General features: G+C 43.9%; 1 protein-coding gene across 2 annotated transcripts in view; it reads left to right on the forward strand.

Moving 5' to 3' along the window:
- Positions 1-12,594, forward strand: part of MEGF10 (multiple EGF like domains 10) — a 115,544-nt gene that overhangs the window by 75,518 nt on the left and 27,432 nt on the right. For both annotated transcript variants that reach the window (XM_083576588.1, XM_083576587.1), the window contains exons 10-13: positions 2,978-3,152; positions 5,740-5,860; positions 7,878-8,041; positions 9,359-9,461. In XM_083576588.1, the coding sequence (XP_083432714.1) occupies positions 2,978-3,152; positions 5,740-5,860; positions 7,878-8,041; positions 9,359-9,461 (563 nt within the window). The remainder of the gene's footprint in view (positions 1-2,977; positions 3,153-5,739; positions 5,861-7,877; positions 8,042-9,358; positions 9,462-12,594) is intronic.

Raw genomic sequence — 12,594 nt, forward strand, 5'->3', positions numbered from 1 at the left:
GTCCAGTCGTGACCAGCTCTGGGGTTGTGGCGCTCATCTCGCTTTATTGGCCGAGGGAGCCGGCGTACAGCTTCCGGGTCATGTGGCCAGCATGACTAAGCCGCTTCTGGTGAACCAGAGCAGCGCATGGAAACGCCGTTTACCTTCCTGCCAGAGCGGTACCTATTTATCTACTTGCACTTTGATGTGCTTTTGAACTGCTAGGTTGACAGGAGCAGGGACCGAGCAACGGGAGCTCACCCCGTCACAGGGATTCGAACCACCAACCTTCTGATCGGCATGTCCTAGTCTCTGTGGTTTAACCTACAGTGCCACTCGCGTTGCTTGTATTTCTTTTTAATTCAGATTTGTCGTGGCCAATGGCTAGTGCGATAAAGTTATTTAGATTTGGTCATATGGAAACAATCATCTTTTACCCCTGAGACAGTGTCCATGGGAGGGAACACATGTCATCATCTCCCCTCACTCCCAGGATTATTTGTCACCCCCAGGATCATTTGAAATGTGCACACCAGGAGCTGCAATTTCTCACTATGTGGAACGGCTATTAGCTCTTTAAGAAGGTTTTGTTTGTTTTTTTTAAGCAGCATTTGGATATTGAGGATAGGAGTGCTCTTAAAGTTGGAGTACTCCTTGGAATGGAGCTGTCGTCTTGGGTTTTGAAAACAGGCTACATGCAGCACGCCTGTGTAGGCGAGCACTTCGTACATGCCTCTTCTCATAAGGAGAACTGAGCACCATTGCAGCAGGCCCACTACCCATATCATTTTCTCTGACCTTCTCAAATGGATAATAATAATAATAATAATAATAATAATAATAATAATAATAATAATTTTTGTGCTCCGCCCATCTTACTGGGCTGCCCCAGCCACTCGGGGCAGCTTCCAGCATATATAAATACATAGTAAAACATCAAACATTGAAAACTTCCCTAAACAGGGCTGCCTTCAGATGTCTTCTAAAAGTCAGATAGCTGTTTATTTCCTTGACATCTGATGGGAGGGTGTTCCACAGGGTGGGTGCCACTACCGAGGAGGCCCTCTGCCTGGTTCCCTGTAGCTTCACTTCTCTCAATAAGGGAACCACCAGAAAGCCCTCGGAGCTGGACCTCAGTGTTTGGGCTGAACGATGGGGGTGGAGGCGCTCCTTCAGGTATGCTGGGCCGAGGCCGTTTAGAGCTTTAAAGGTCAGCACCAACACTTTGAATTGTGCTCAGAAACATACTGGGAACAAATGTAGATCTTTCAGAACCAGTGTTATATGGTCTCAGCGGCTGCTCCCAGTCACCAGTCTAGCCGCCGCATTCTGGATTACGGTAATTGTGAGCTGCCTTGAAAACCAAAGATTGAAAATTAGGATCAAATATTTCAAATAATCAAATAGTATTGACTAATCTTAGTCCGCTATTTTTCCCAAGGATTTCAGAAACATGTAACACATAATATATCAGCTAGAAAAAATGTGCACTTCCTGCTTTCTGCAGATTGGAGTTGAATGGAAAACTTACTTTATATGTGTGTGTGTGCTTTTATGCTTTTTGATTTACTCTCATAAGGAAGCCAGTGTCTTTTGGTGGTCACAGCATTTAGTAATAGTGATAAAGAACATCAAGCATTAAGGAAGTTATATTAAATGAGCAAGGAGTCTTACAGCGAGGATTTCCCCCGCAAATCACTGAAGGAAGGCCATCTCCAGCCATAATTCATTTGATGTGTCTGGATTTTGGTACATCCTCCCCCTTCAGGATGCCTTGGGGAATATTACTTCAATCAGTGATCAGAGTCCATCTTTAAACAAGCTGTCTATTGTAAACATAATTGATCTGGATATTAAGGCTTCCCTTTGGTGAGCGTTAAGCTGAGTGCTTTGTCTGCCAGAGAACCACAGAGCACCCCTTTGTGTCCACTTTCCCGGCACATATATCTTAGCGCAGCTGATGGTGTCCATTTGTTACAAGACAACAGCTGTGTGGCTGTTACTGAATGAAGCTGCTATTGAATGGAGCTGCTGTTTTCAGGTAAAGACAGCTGGTCTTTCACCAGGTATGGAAACCACAGGCTATCCATATTCTCCAAGGTTGTAAAAGTGCCTCGACCTTTCTTCTGTAAAAGTGATTTGGCGTCATTTCAAGGAAGGAAATCTGTTGCAGGCTAGCACACCACTTTAAGCGAGGGGAAGCATATATAGGTTTCTTACTCAGGGCCAAACTACACATGAGTTAAATGCATATTTGCACAGGATTTATTTATTTTTTAAATTCAAATTCACAGCAGCAGCTGTGAGGGCAGGTATTATGGCAAGTACAGCAGACATGGAAGCAATTTAACCCTTTCTTCCACTGCTGTAGGAATCCTTGCTCTGAAGCTCGTATTTGCTTTGGGATGAAATTCCACACTGCACATTAAATGCCAGAATGCCTTTTAATGCCATATCTTTAGTTTTAACTCACAAAGAAGCTCATGGATGTATCATAAAGGAGCACTAAGTTTCAATATGGTCTTCATAATAAAGCAGAACGCAAATTATGAGCATGAGTTTAGTGGTAGTCAGTTTGTGGGAGTAGGTGAGTGAGTTGCACCCTAAAGAGCCATCAGTGAAACACAGAGGTTTTTACACTTCATTTGAAAGGATATTATGGTTGTTTATTTGGATTACTTTTGTCACAGCCCACCCCAGAAATTAATTCTAACCATACCCATGTGACAGGAAATTTTCCACAATACAAAAGGAATGTTTTTAATTATTTAAGATACGAAATAAATAGAAGTCCGTTTTACTATTACATAGGTAACATAATATTACAGCGTGTGTTCCTGTATCCCCACCCACTCCAATGCATGCATTTTCATTTTATTTTTAAAGCCCTCTGTGTGAAATCCTTTTATAATGTGTCTGTAAGAGTATTTTGCTGCATTGGATTCTTGGTGTCATATTTAACTCCAAATGTTTTATTCCTTTCATGCCTTGGTCACAGCTGTCATCCTATGTCTGGAGAATGTTCCTGCAAGCCAGGCCGGTCTGGACTCTACTGTAATGAGACATGTTCCCCGGGATTCTATGGAGAATCTTGTCAACAGATCTGCAGTTGCCAAAATGGTGCTGACTGTGACAGTGTGACTGGAAAATGCATCTGTGCCCCAGGATTTAAGGTACACGATTTCGATTGTCATTGACTATTTCTCATTGGCTGTCTCAGCAGCTCCTTTGGACACAGTGACTGCATTTTCCTGACGCTTCCTACTTGATAATTTTTATGTATTATGTGATCTGTCAAATGTCATAAAGGCCACTTCTGAGAATCTAGTGGAAGTCTAACGTCCATTTCCACATTAATTGCCTTCAGAAAAAAAATAAAATCTGTTTACAATCTCATTAACCCGAAAAATGGTTGGATGAAAGAAATTTGGGGTACAGGTCTTTCTTGCCATTTTCATGTGTGAATCATGGGGGAACAGAAGAACATAAAGGGTGCCAGCATGTCACACCACACCCATCAGTGTGAATGAAATTTAGTGTGCCATGGTTCTATATTTATTTTAAAAAGCAACAGTTCAGTAGTGCAACAGTGGAAAGGGAATGTTAGAAATCAAGACAGAAGCGGTAGGTAGCATTGTAACCAGGAAAACTAACACAATATCCGCCACTTCTGAATGTGTCCACTGAGTTGCTTGTAGTGATAACTGATAAAATGTAGATGAACCAATCACCTTAAAAAAAATTAAACTGAATTAAAAAATGTATGTCGGGAGGGGGATAGATCACACCTACAGGTTATGGAATTCAATAAAGCAATCTGTTAGAATCTCCTCACCCATATTTGAGAATAAGAAAAATGGAAAGCTGCTAATCCGTTTGCCCGCCTTGGGCGGGTGGCTTTGTGAGCAGGCACCGCGTTTCCCCTGTGAACCGGCCTATTGCCAGCCGGATCTTACACCTGTCTCCAAATTGGCCAATGGTGGCAGGACTCTAGGGGGCATTCACCTGGGTGCAGTGCCAGCTGACCAGTATCAACACTTGGCCCCGCGCCCAGGAGAAGGATAAATACCGTATTTTTCGCTCTATAGGACGCACTTTTTCCCCTCCAAAAATGAAGGGGAAATGTGTGTGCGTCCTATGGAGCGAATGCAGGCTCCTTGGCTTCAGCGATAGCAATGGGAAGCCTCCGAAGCGCAGAGGGAGCGCTCCCTCAGCGCTCCGGAGGCTTCGCGTTGCTTTCGCTGAAGCCTGGAGAGCTCTCCAGGCTTCAGGCAGCTATCCGCAAGCCTTCGGAGCGCAGCAGGAGTTCCCCCCGCACTCCGAAGGTTTGCAGATTGCAGCCTGAAGCCCGGGGAGCGCAGCGCCAACTCCCGCTGCGCTCCCTGGGCTTCAGGCAGCTATCTGCAAGCTCCGGGAGCGGCGGCAAGGCTGCGCGCAACCTCCCCGCCGCTCCTGGACCTGTTCTGGGGGCTGGGGTCGGGGGAAGCTCGGGCTTCCCCCACCCCAGCCCCACGGCTAAAAACGAAGCCAAGACAGCAAGCGGGATCCATCCCGCTTGCTGTCTTGGCTTTTGCCAAAGCCGTGCGCAGCCTCTCCTGGCTGGAGAGAGATTTTTTTTCATTATTCCCCCCCTAAAAACTAGGTGCGCCCTATAGTCCGGTGCGCCCTATGGAGTGAAAACTATGGTACCTGGCTGGCAGGGCCTGTGGAAAAGAATCAGGGGAAACTATGGGAAGTTCTGATCCAGGGATTTAAGTGACAGCGTGTAATTCTCATTATAAATTGAATTATTGGTGTAAACCTGACATCTAATGTAGCAACCAATCACCTGTGTTTATATAAAAATGTAATGCTCATAATACAATCTTAAAAGCAATGATACTTTTTCTTGTCAAAAAGTTCTGTTATACTTTTTGCTGTTCTTCTTTTCCACCTATTTCTACTTACATTGTATGCCTTTACTTGCCTCTGCTTATAGTAGAAGTAACAGGAATAAGGGTGAATTGTGAAATGATGCATTATCTTTCATGCCAACTAATATGAATTTAGTATCTTTTATTAGGGTGATGTGGCAGTCTAGCAGGTTTGGCTTCTGCTATTAAATTTGCTTTGTGTCAAAAAGAAATAGCAACAACTGGATGTATAAGCTAAGCCCCTTAGCTAACTTGCCAGAGCTTAAGTAGGGGGACATAACACTCAGATGTGCATATGAATTTCCATGAAATTGAAAGCAGTAGACACCACATGCGCTTGGGTGCACATTATTCTGTGCATCAAATTTTCACCTGCAGTTCCTAAGAGCTAGGGCATCTGAGACACTCTGCAGAGTTTCTGCATATCATGACAGAAAAGAGGAAAACACTGTGGAAATGCAAATTTTACACATTCTTATTTATTATAGATTATGCACTTCCTAATATTTGCACAATTTCAGAGTGAGCAAATGGATATCTGGAATGCACTAAGAGACTTTCATATATTATATTCTTCCTGCCTGGGGATAATCTCAGTAAGAAAATATGTTTATGTTGCATGTTTGTTTGTTTGCTGTGAATATGCTATGTGCAAGCAATCAGTAGGTGCAGATTATCTCTTGCACAGAGATGTAGGACAATGCATATGAAGATATATACTCTGCATTAAAATTCAATAATGGCAATTATTCATTCAGAGACTGCTTGTGTAGTCATTGAAATCAAAAGGCCAACAACTTTCCTTTCAATTGCAATATGGCTTTTCTTTTTGTCAACCGTGTTTTAGGGTTCTGATTGCTCTATTCCTTGCCTTCTGGGAACATATGGAGTAAAATGTTCCTCAACATGCAACTGCAAAAATGAGGCCATCTGTTCCCCTGTGGATGGTTCTTGTACCTGCAAAGCAGGTAGGATAAATAATGTACTACTTGTAATACGGGAGTCATATGAAACATTAATTTATTTTTTTAAGGCAAGAAGTGGGACATGGATCACTTACTAACTTACTAACTGGATGTTGAGGCAAAGGGCTGCTGAGACCGTCTAATGTTACCAGAGGTGTTAAATATAAGCAAAACTGCAAAATGAAAAAGTAAGAATGGAATCCCCCTCCCCTCTTCTGTGGTTTCTAAGCACTGCTCATGCAACCAAGCTCTTCTCAAAATCTCAACAAATTTGATCCTACTATTCTGCAGTCCTGAGGAGTTGAGACAGTCAAATGGAGCACAAATACATGATTTTCAAATAATGTTTGGGGATGCTAGCATCATCTCAGAAAGGACCTAAATGTCCAACATAACAAATAAGCAAATGGAAAAGAGCTATAAGATAACAATTGTAACCAGCCCTTGACTATAGGAAATGCATTTTTATTTATTGTTAAGTGCACAGTGGCCTGCGCCAACAAAATGCCTTTCCTAAACAGCTAATTGTGCAGCTAGGGACTCTGGTCATGAGACAAATTCATCACAGAACATGTGTTTTGAACAACATATTGATTAGATTCAGCACAGAGTTATTTTTCTTCCCCTTGCTGTAAGTGAAGTATAAAATTAGGAATCCTGTTTGTGTCACTATTGATTACACAGAATTGCATTTATTTTTAATTTTAACTAGACTGGGCATCTCAACCACATTTCCTATGCTTTTATGGACCAAAATGCCCACAAGTATCAGCTTAAAACTAATTGTTCTTGGACAGCTCAGATCCTTTTTAACAAAGGCTCCTTTCCCTTCAGCTCTTACATATTTGTATCTTACTTTCACATACAATATTTAGGGAAAGGTAGTGATAATCCCTACTGGGTAATTTCTAACATCTTTCCCAACACAAATGGTTTAAAAAAAAAAAGCTGTGTTATGCTAAAATTCTCAGTCAAAACTGTATCTTCACATCAGAAGTCTATCTGGCCCTCAGGACTCTCCCTAAACTGGCCTGAACCTGCCATGTTACTGCATAGTGACCTTTCCAGCAGTTCACTTTTGATAGTAGCAAAGCTCAGCTCCTATCCATGTCCATTTGGCATCTTAATGTTCCTAAAATGTAAGCCAGCCCCCACCCCCCGGGCTGGATAGGTGTGCGGGTGTCTGATTTTGCATGACTAGAAAGTAACCTATTGTACAGAGTCACATTTATTGCTCTGTCTGCTTTTGCCTCTCAGACATGCAGTCTCCAGACATGTAGTCCCCAGAATGTTGTCCATAAAGGAATTTGGCCCTCCCTTATCTATAGGCCAGGGGTGGTGCTGAGGGTTAAACCACAGGGCCTAGGACTTGCCAATCAGAAGGTCGGCGATTCAAGGCCCCGCGACGGGGTGAGCTCCCGTTGCTCGGTCCCTGCTCCTGCCAACCTAGAAGTTCGAAAGCACATCAAAGTGCAAGTAGAAAAAGTAAGTGTACCACTCCGACGGGAAGGTAAAGGGCGTTTCCGTGCGCTGCTTAGTCATGCTGGCCACATGACCCGGAAGCTGTACGCCAGCTCCCTCGGCCAATAAAGTGAGATGAGCGCCGCAACCCCAGAGTCGGCCACGACTGAACCTAATGGTCAGGGGTCCCTTTACCTTTACCTATCTATAGGCCAGAACATTGCATTACAGGTAAATTAAAATGGTGGGAAACCACCATGGATAGGCGTTCAGCTTGGCTCTGATTCAGTTATGGCACTGCTGCCCACCATCCACTAAAATCCCACCCAGGAAGTCGGCAGGCAGGGTGGTGAGTGGCACTGTTGGTGCCACTTCAAAGACAGCAGAATATAAGAAGAAGGGGAAAAAGACAGTTGTGGCCATCTTTCAGACAGGGAGCCCATTGATTGCGCTAAGCATCCTCTGAAATCTGACATTGATTGTTGGAAGAAACAGGCAGGAAGAATTTGAAAATTAGAACTCTCTACTGAAAAGAGGTGTTTTGTTTCCATTGTGGTAGGATGGCATGGAGTTGACTGTTCTATAAACTGCCCTAGTGGGACGTGGGGTCTTGGCTGCAATTTAACATGCCAGTGCCTTAACGGAGGGGCATGCAATACTCTGGATGGAACTTGCACCTGTGCTCCAGGATGGAGAGGAGAAAAATGTGAATACCCTTGCCAGGTAATTAAACACATTCCACTAAAAGGTGGGGTTTGTGAGTTTCAATATTCATAGAAATGTTTAAACTGTCCTGCTAAATTTAAGATGTTACACTGTTTAAAGGGGTGTATGGAGTGCTAGGGGAGAGGGTAATACCTCTGGTGAGAGACATGTTGTCTTCCTTCTGGGGTAGTTTTGTCCACCTTTGGTCCCCACCCTGCACTCTGCTCTCACCTGTGGTTCCTAAAAGCTGTCAGCATGCAACAGAGGCCGCACCCTGGGAAACAGCTTTGACTGGCAGGTGAGGGTAGCTGATGGGTCTTAAACCCTCAGTGAATTAAGGATTTCCCCTGCATTCAAAGACAGGCTCCAACAGATTGAGCGGACAAGACCAATAGCGGATCCAGTGGTCAAGAAGGTGGTTTCTGCTTGTGCTGTAGAGGGAAGTGAGGGGCAGATGGGGCTCATCAACCTGGAATGGTAGCCCATCTAGGAGACGGAAGAGTCTGATCCTGAACCTAAAACTGCCTTGTGGGGTATCTTCAGGTAAACAAAAGTCTAAGGAGTAAACTCTACACAAATCTGGAGTGGAGTCCCTAAAATGGTCAAATGGCGGCTTGTATGCTCCCTTCTGGCTCCTCCTGCAGCCAAGCTGGTGACAGACGTATTGCTCTGCTTTCCTTTAGACCACATCAGTAAGGCCAAAAGTGGGGTCTGGTTGTCTTGACAGCCCAGGACCTCTGTACACACTCCATCTAGTGTGGGCGAACTGGTTGCACTCCCCTAAGTCCGCCTCTGAATTATAGCTGTTCTTACAACGGTTAATCTTTGGTGGCAAATATTAACCTGTAGCTAGATAATCCAGTCAACAACTCACACCTCTTTTCATTTCTTGTGTGCACTTGTATGAATGAGAGAGCAATTGGATCAGAACCCCACGCTGTTTCCCCTGATCAAAATCCCCTCTTCTGAGCTGCTTTAAGGCCCGTTAGGGCAAAAACATAAGAGCATAGGAAGCTCCCTTATGCTGAGGCAGACCATTGCTCCATCTAGCTCAGTAATGTCAGTGCTGACTAGCACCATCTCTCTGTGGTTTCAGACAGTGGACATTCCTAACCCCACCTGGAGAGTCTGAGGATTGAGCCTTAGACCTTTTGCATCCAAAGCAATTGCTCTGCCACTGAGTGATGTCCTTTCCCTGTACAAATATATGGAAATCAGCCAGGAATTGCTTGTTATCCCATCACTTGGAGCCCTGAAATTTGAAGCTCTAAACCACTTGCATCTAAAATTTACTGTTTACATTCAGCATTATTTTGTCTTCTTTTTTTCTGACAGGATGGCACATACGGGTTGGACTGTTCAGAGCGCTGTGACTGCAGCCATGCAGATGGCTGCCATCCCACTACTGGCTATTGTCGCTGCCTCCCAGGATGGTCAGGTACATTTAAAATGAGTGGGGCAATAGTACATCCAAAGTATGGTAGGGTTTTACCATTGTTCTCTAAATCAGGGGTGGGGAACCTTTGGCCCTCCAGGTGTTGCTGAATGGCATCTCCCAGCATCCCTGTCCATTGACCATGTTTGCTGGGGCTGATGGGACTTGTAGTCTAGAGCATTTGGAGGGCCAAAGGTTACCTAACCATGCTGTAAATGGATAAGATCTAGATCCGTTTATTCAATGGACAACAACTATTGCCTGCACATAACAAGTATAAGAACCAAATGACACAAAACGTTGGAAATGGTTTGAAACCAGCATACTTAACCAAGACAGTTATATTTGGGGGGGAAATTGAGTCACGGGTCTCCAATCCAAAATAGGTTTCCCATCTTGATCAGGAGCTCATGCCAGTTTTTAAAATAAAAAATTGCCACCTCCCTGTTTGCTCCAAAAGTAAAACAGTATCTTAGGGGGCAAAATGAAACCAGGAGGGAGTGACTTTCAGTACAAAAGGGGTACTTTCTCTCTCCTTTGCCTCTTTCAAGTAAGGTAGCTGTAGGACAGACTGCATCTGCTGAGGACCTGGATAGGCGATCACCTGGGGATTCTATGTATGCCACTATTGAGTTACATGAGGAAAGAAAACCATGATATAAATGTACTAAATATACATAAATAATCCTGTTCATGGAGCACAAGGATTCTACTCCTTTTCCGTAATGGCAGATAATCTCATGGTTATTCCAGGAACTGAATGTTACGGGAAGATCACTTCCTGGTGAGTTGGTGGCTGGCACTAACTGTTTCCCTCTACAGCAGTGGTGGGGATATTATAATGGTCCACTCTTAGAGGTTGATAGAATCTGATGGGAGTCTCTGAGACCCGTCAATGAGTTTTCCCTTGGCATGGTTCCTGTCAGGAGCCATGAGACAGTTTAGTAGTGAGAACTGATGAGCAAGGCAGGACCAAAGAACAAGCCAGGAATCAGGACCAAAGAACAGCTGGGAATACTGGAAGACACCATTGCTCAGGAAGACCTACTTACCTTAGCAAGACTCAGCTAGAAAAGGAAGTCCTTTATACTCCTTCCTGCCCACTGCCCAGAAAGATCCACTTTGGATGGGCATAGTTAGCCCAGAAGGGTTTTCACTGAGAAGACGGCTGGCTGCAGTTCACTGGCTCTTGACATGGGGCATCCATTCAGCTCCCTGGTTTACCAAGAACTTCGGGGCAATTAAGCAGATAGGGATATGGCTTGAATGCAAGTAATAGAAAATGTGGTGTGAACCTACCCGGACCCTGAGATTATCCTCTGAAGCCCTTCTTTGTGTTCACGAGAGGTCCAGAGGGTGGCAACATGAGAACGGGGCCTTCTCTGCAGTGGCTCCCCATCTGTGGAATGCTCTCCCCAGGGAAGTTCACCTGGTGCCTTCATTATACACCTTTAGGTGCTAGGCGGAAATCTTCCTCTTTAACCAGGCCTTTAGCTAATTGATATCCGATGCCCTTCTATATGTGTTGTGGGAAGGAGGATTATTAGGTTGCTTCTGTTTTAATTTTTATGGTGCATTTTGTGTTTTTTATATTGTAATTTTATGCTGTGAACCACCCTTAGATCTACGGGTATAGGGCGGTATGCAAATTTTAATAATATCTCGTCTTTGAATCTCTCTGGTGCTAGTCATATGCTCTAAATTGGGTGAGGAACGTGTGGCCCTTCAAATGTCGCACTACAGCTTCCATAATCCCTTACCACTGGGGCTGTGGTAAAGGATGACAAGAACTGAAGTCCAACAACGATTGGCAAGCCACAAGTTCCCCATCTCTGTCCTGACCCCGTACACCAGACTTGGCTCTCAGCAAGCCGGTGTGGATTTGAGGGTTGGGATTTTATGTCCTCACTGAACAATTCCACCTCTTCCGAAAGCAGCCACGTTGATGTCGTGCTTCAAAGTATGTCTGTAAGATCAGCAAATCTGGACTCTGTTTGACAAGGATTTTCCATTAAACCGTTATGAAAAGCACAGGTTTTTGTGGAAAGAGTTGAAGCATTTTACAGGTCATGGCACATTATTTTTTGCTGTGCTGTGACATTTTGTGGAAAATGTCAGGGCTTGCTGATAACTTTGGTGCAAGAGCACTTAAAAACTTATGTTAGGTCTCCAGTTATGAAGTTTTACTAGTGTACTATGGGGCATTATAAACACTGGTGGCATAGCAGACTGTAATACTGATTTATGGATTAGTCCTGTCTGTTTTAAGGCAGCAAATTAGACTGTGGACTCTATGTTTGTCTACTGTAAGATTTTTGTTTTTGTTTAGCACAGCACTGTTTTGCATCCTGATTGAGAGACCTGATAAAAGCATGTGCCCTTACCACTAGTGCTGAAGTAGATACACAACAGCAAGCTGCTGGACCCCCAATCCAATACTTAGCCCCCCCTTCCAATTCATGTGCAAGCAGTGCACCTTTTTCATGTTGTTTGTGTTTGGGGACAAGGTACAAGGTTGCTCTTCAACCCATTGCAAATACTTCATTTGAGGTTCTCTTGTGGGAAATGGAACAATGTATCTTGTACTTCTTTTCCTATGCATTTGCCAGCAATACAAAAAATGGAAGCAAAGGAATTGCAGTTTGTGGCATTAATACAGCCTCTGAAATGATACGGGTTCTAAAATTAGCAACACATGGACCTCTGACGAAAGCAAAACACACTTTTTGTGTGAGTTTGTGCCTTTGTTTTGTTTTCGGTCGACACCATTCTTTCACCAGCTCTGTTTAGGCCTCTCCCTTCATACCATTCCATCCTCTCCTTGTGGCAGTTCCACTGAGTTTCTCTTTCTCTTAAATTATCCTTTCCAGCTGCCTCAACTCCTTGCTTAAGTACACACTCACACTGCACTCTGGTTTTTGTTTTGTTTTTTTATGTGCCTGCGTTGTTCTGCTTGAGAATACTCTCCTGAAGTTTTTCTCTGAAGGATGCACCTGTGTTCCCTTGAGTGCCTGCCCTTACTTTAATAGGAAAATAGCTTTAAGGAGTTAGAAGAGGTGTTGAAACTTTTTGTAAAAGATTTTCTGAGACCTCAAACCAAGCATATTGACCTCAATAACTGTTTTATCAGGAAAAT

Source organism: Podarcis filfolensis, assembly GCF_964270895.1.
Source record: "Podarcis filfolensis genome assembly, chromosome: 11".
In the NCBI taxonomy this organism is placed as follows: domain Eukaryota; kingdom Metazoa; phylum Chordata; class Lepidosauria; order Squamata; family Lacertidae; genus Podarcis; species Podarcis filfolensis.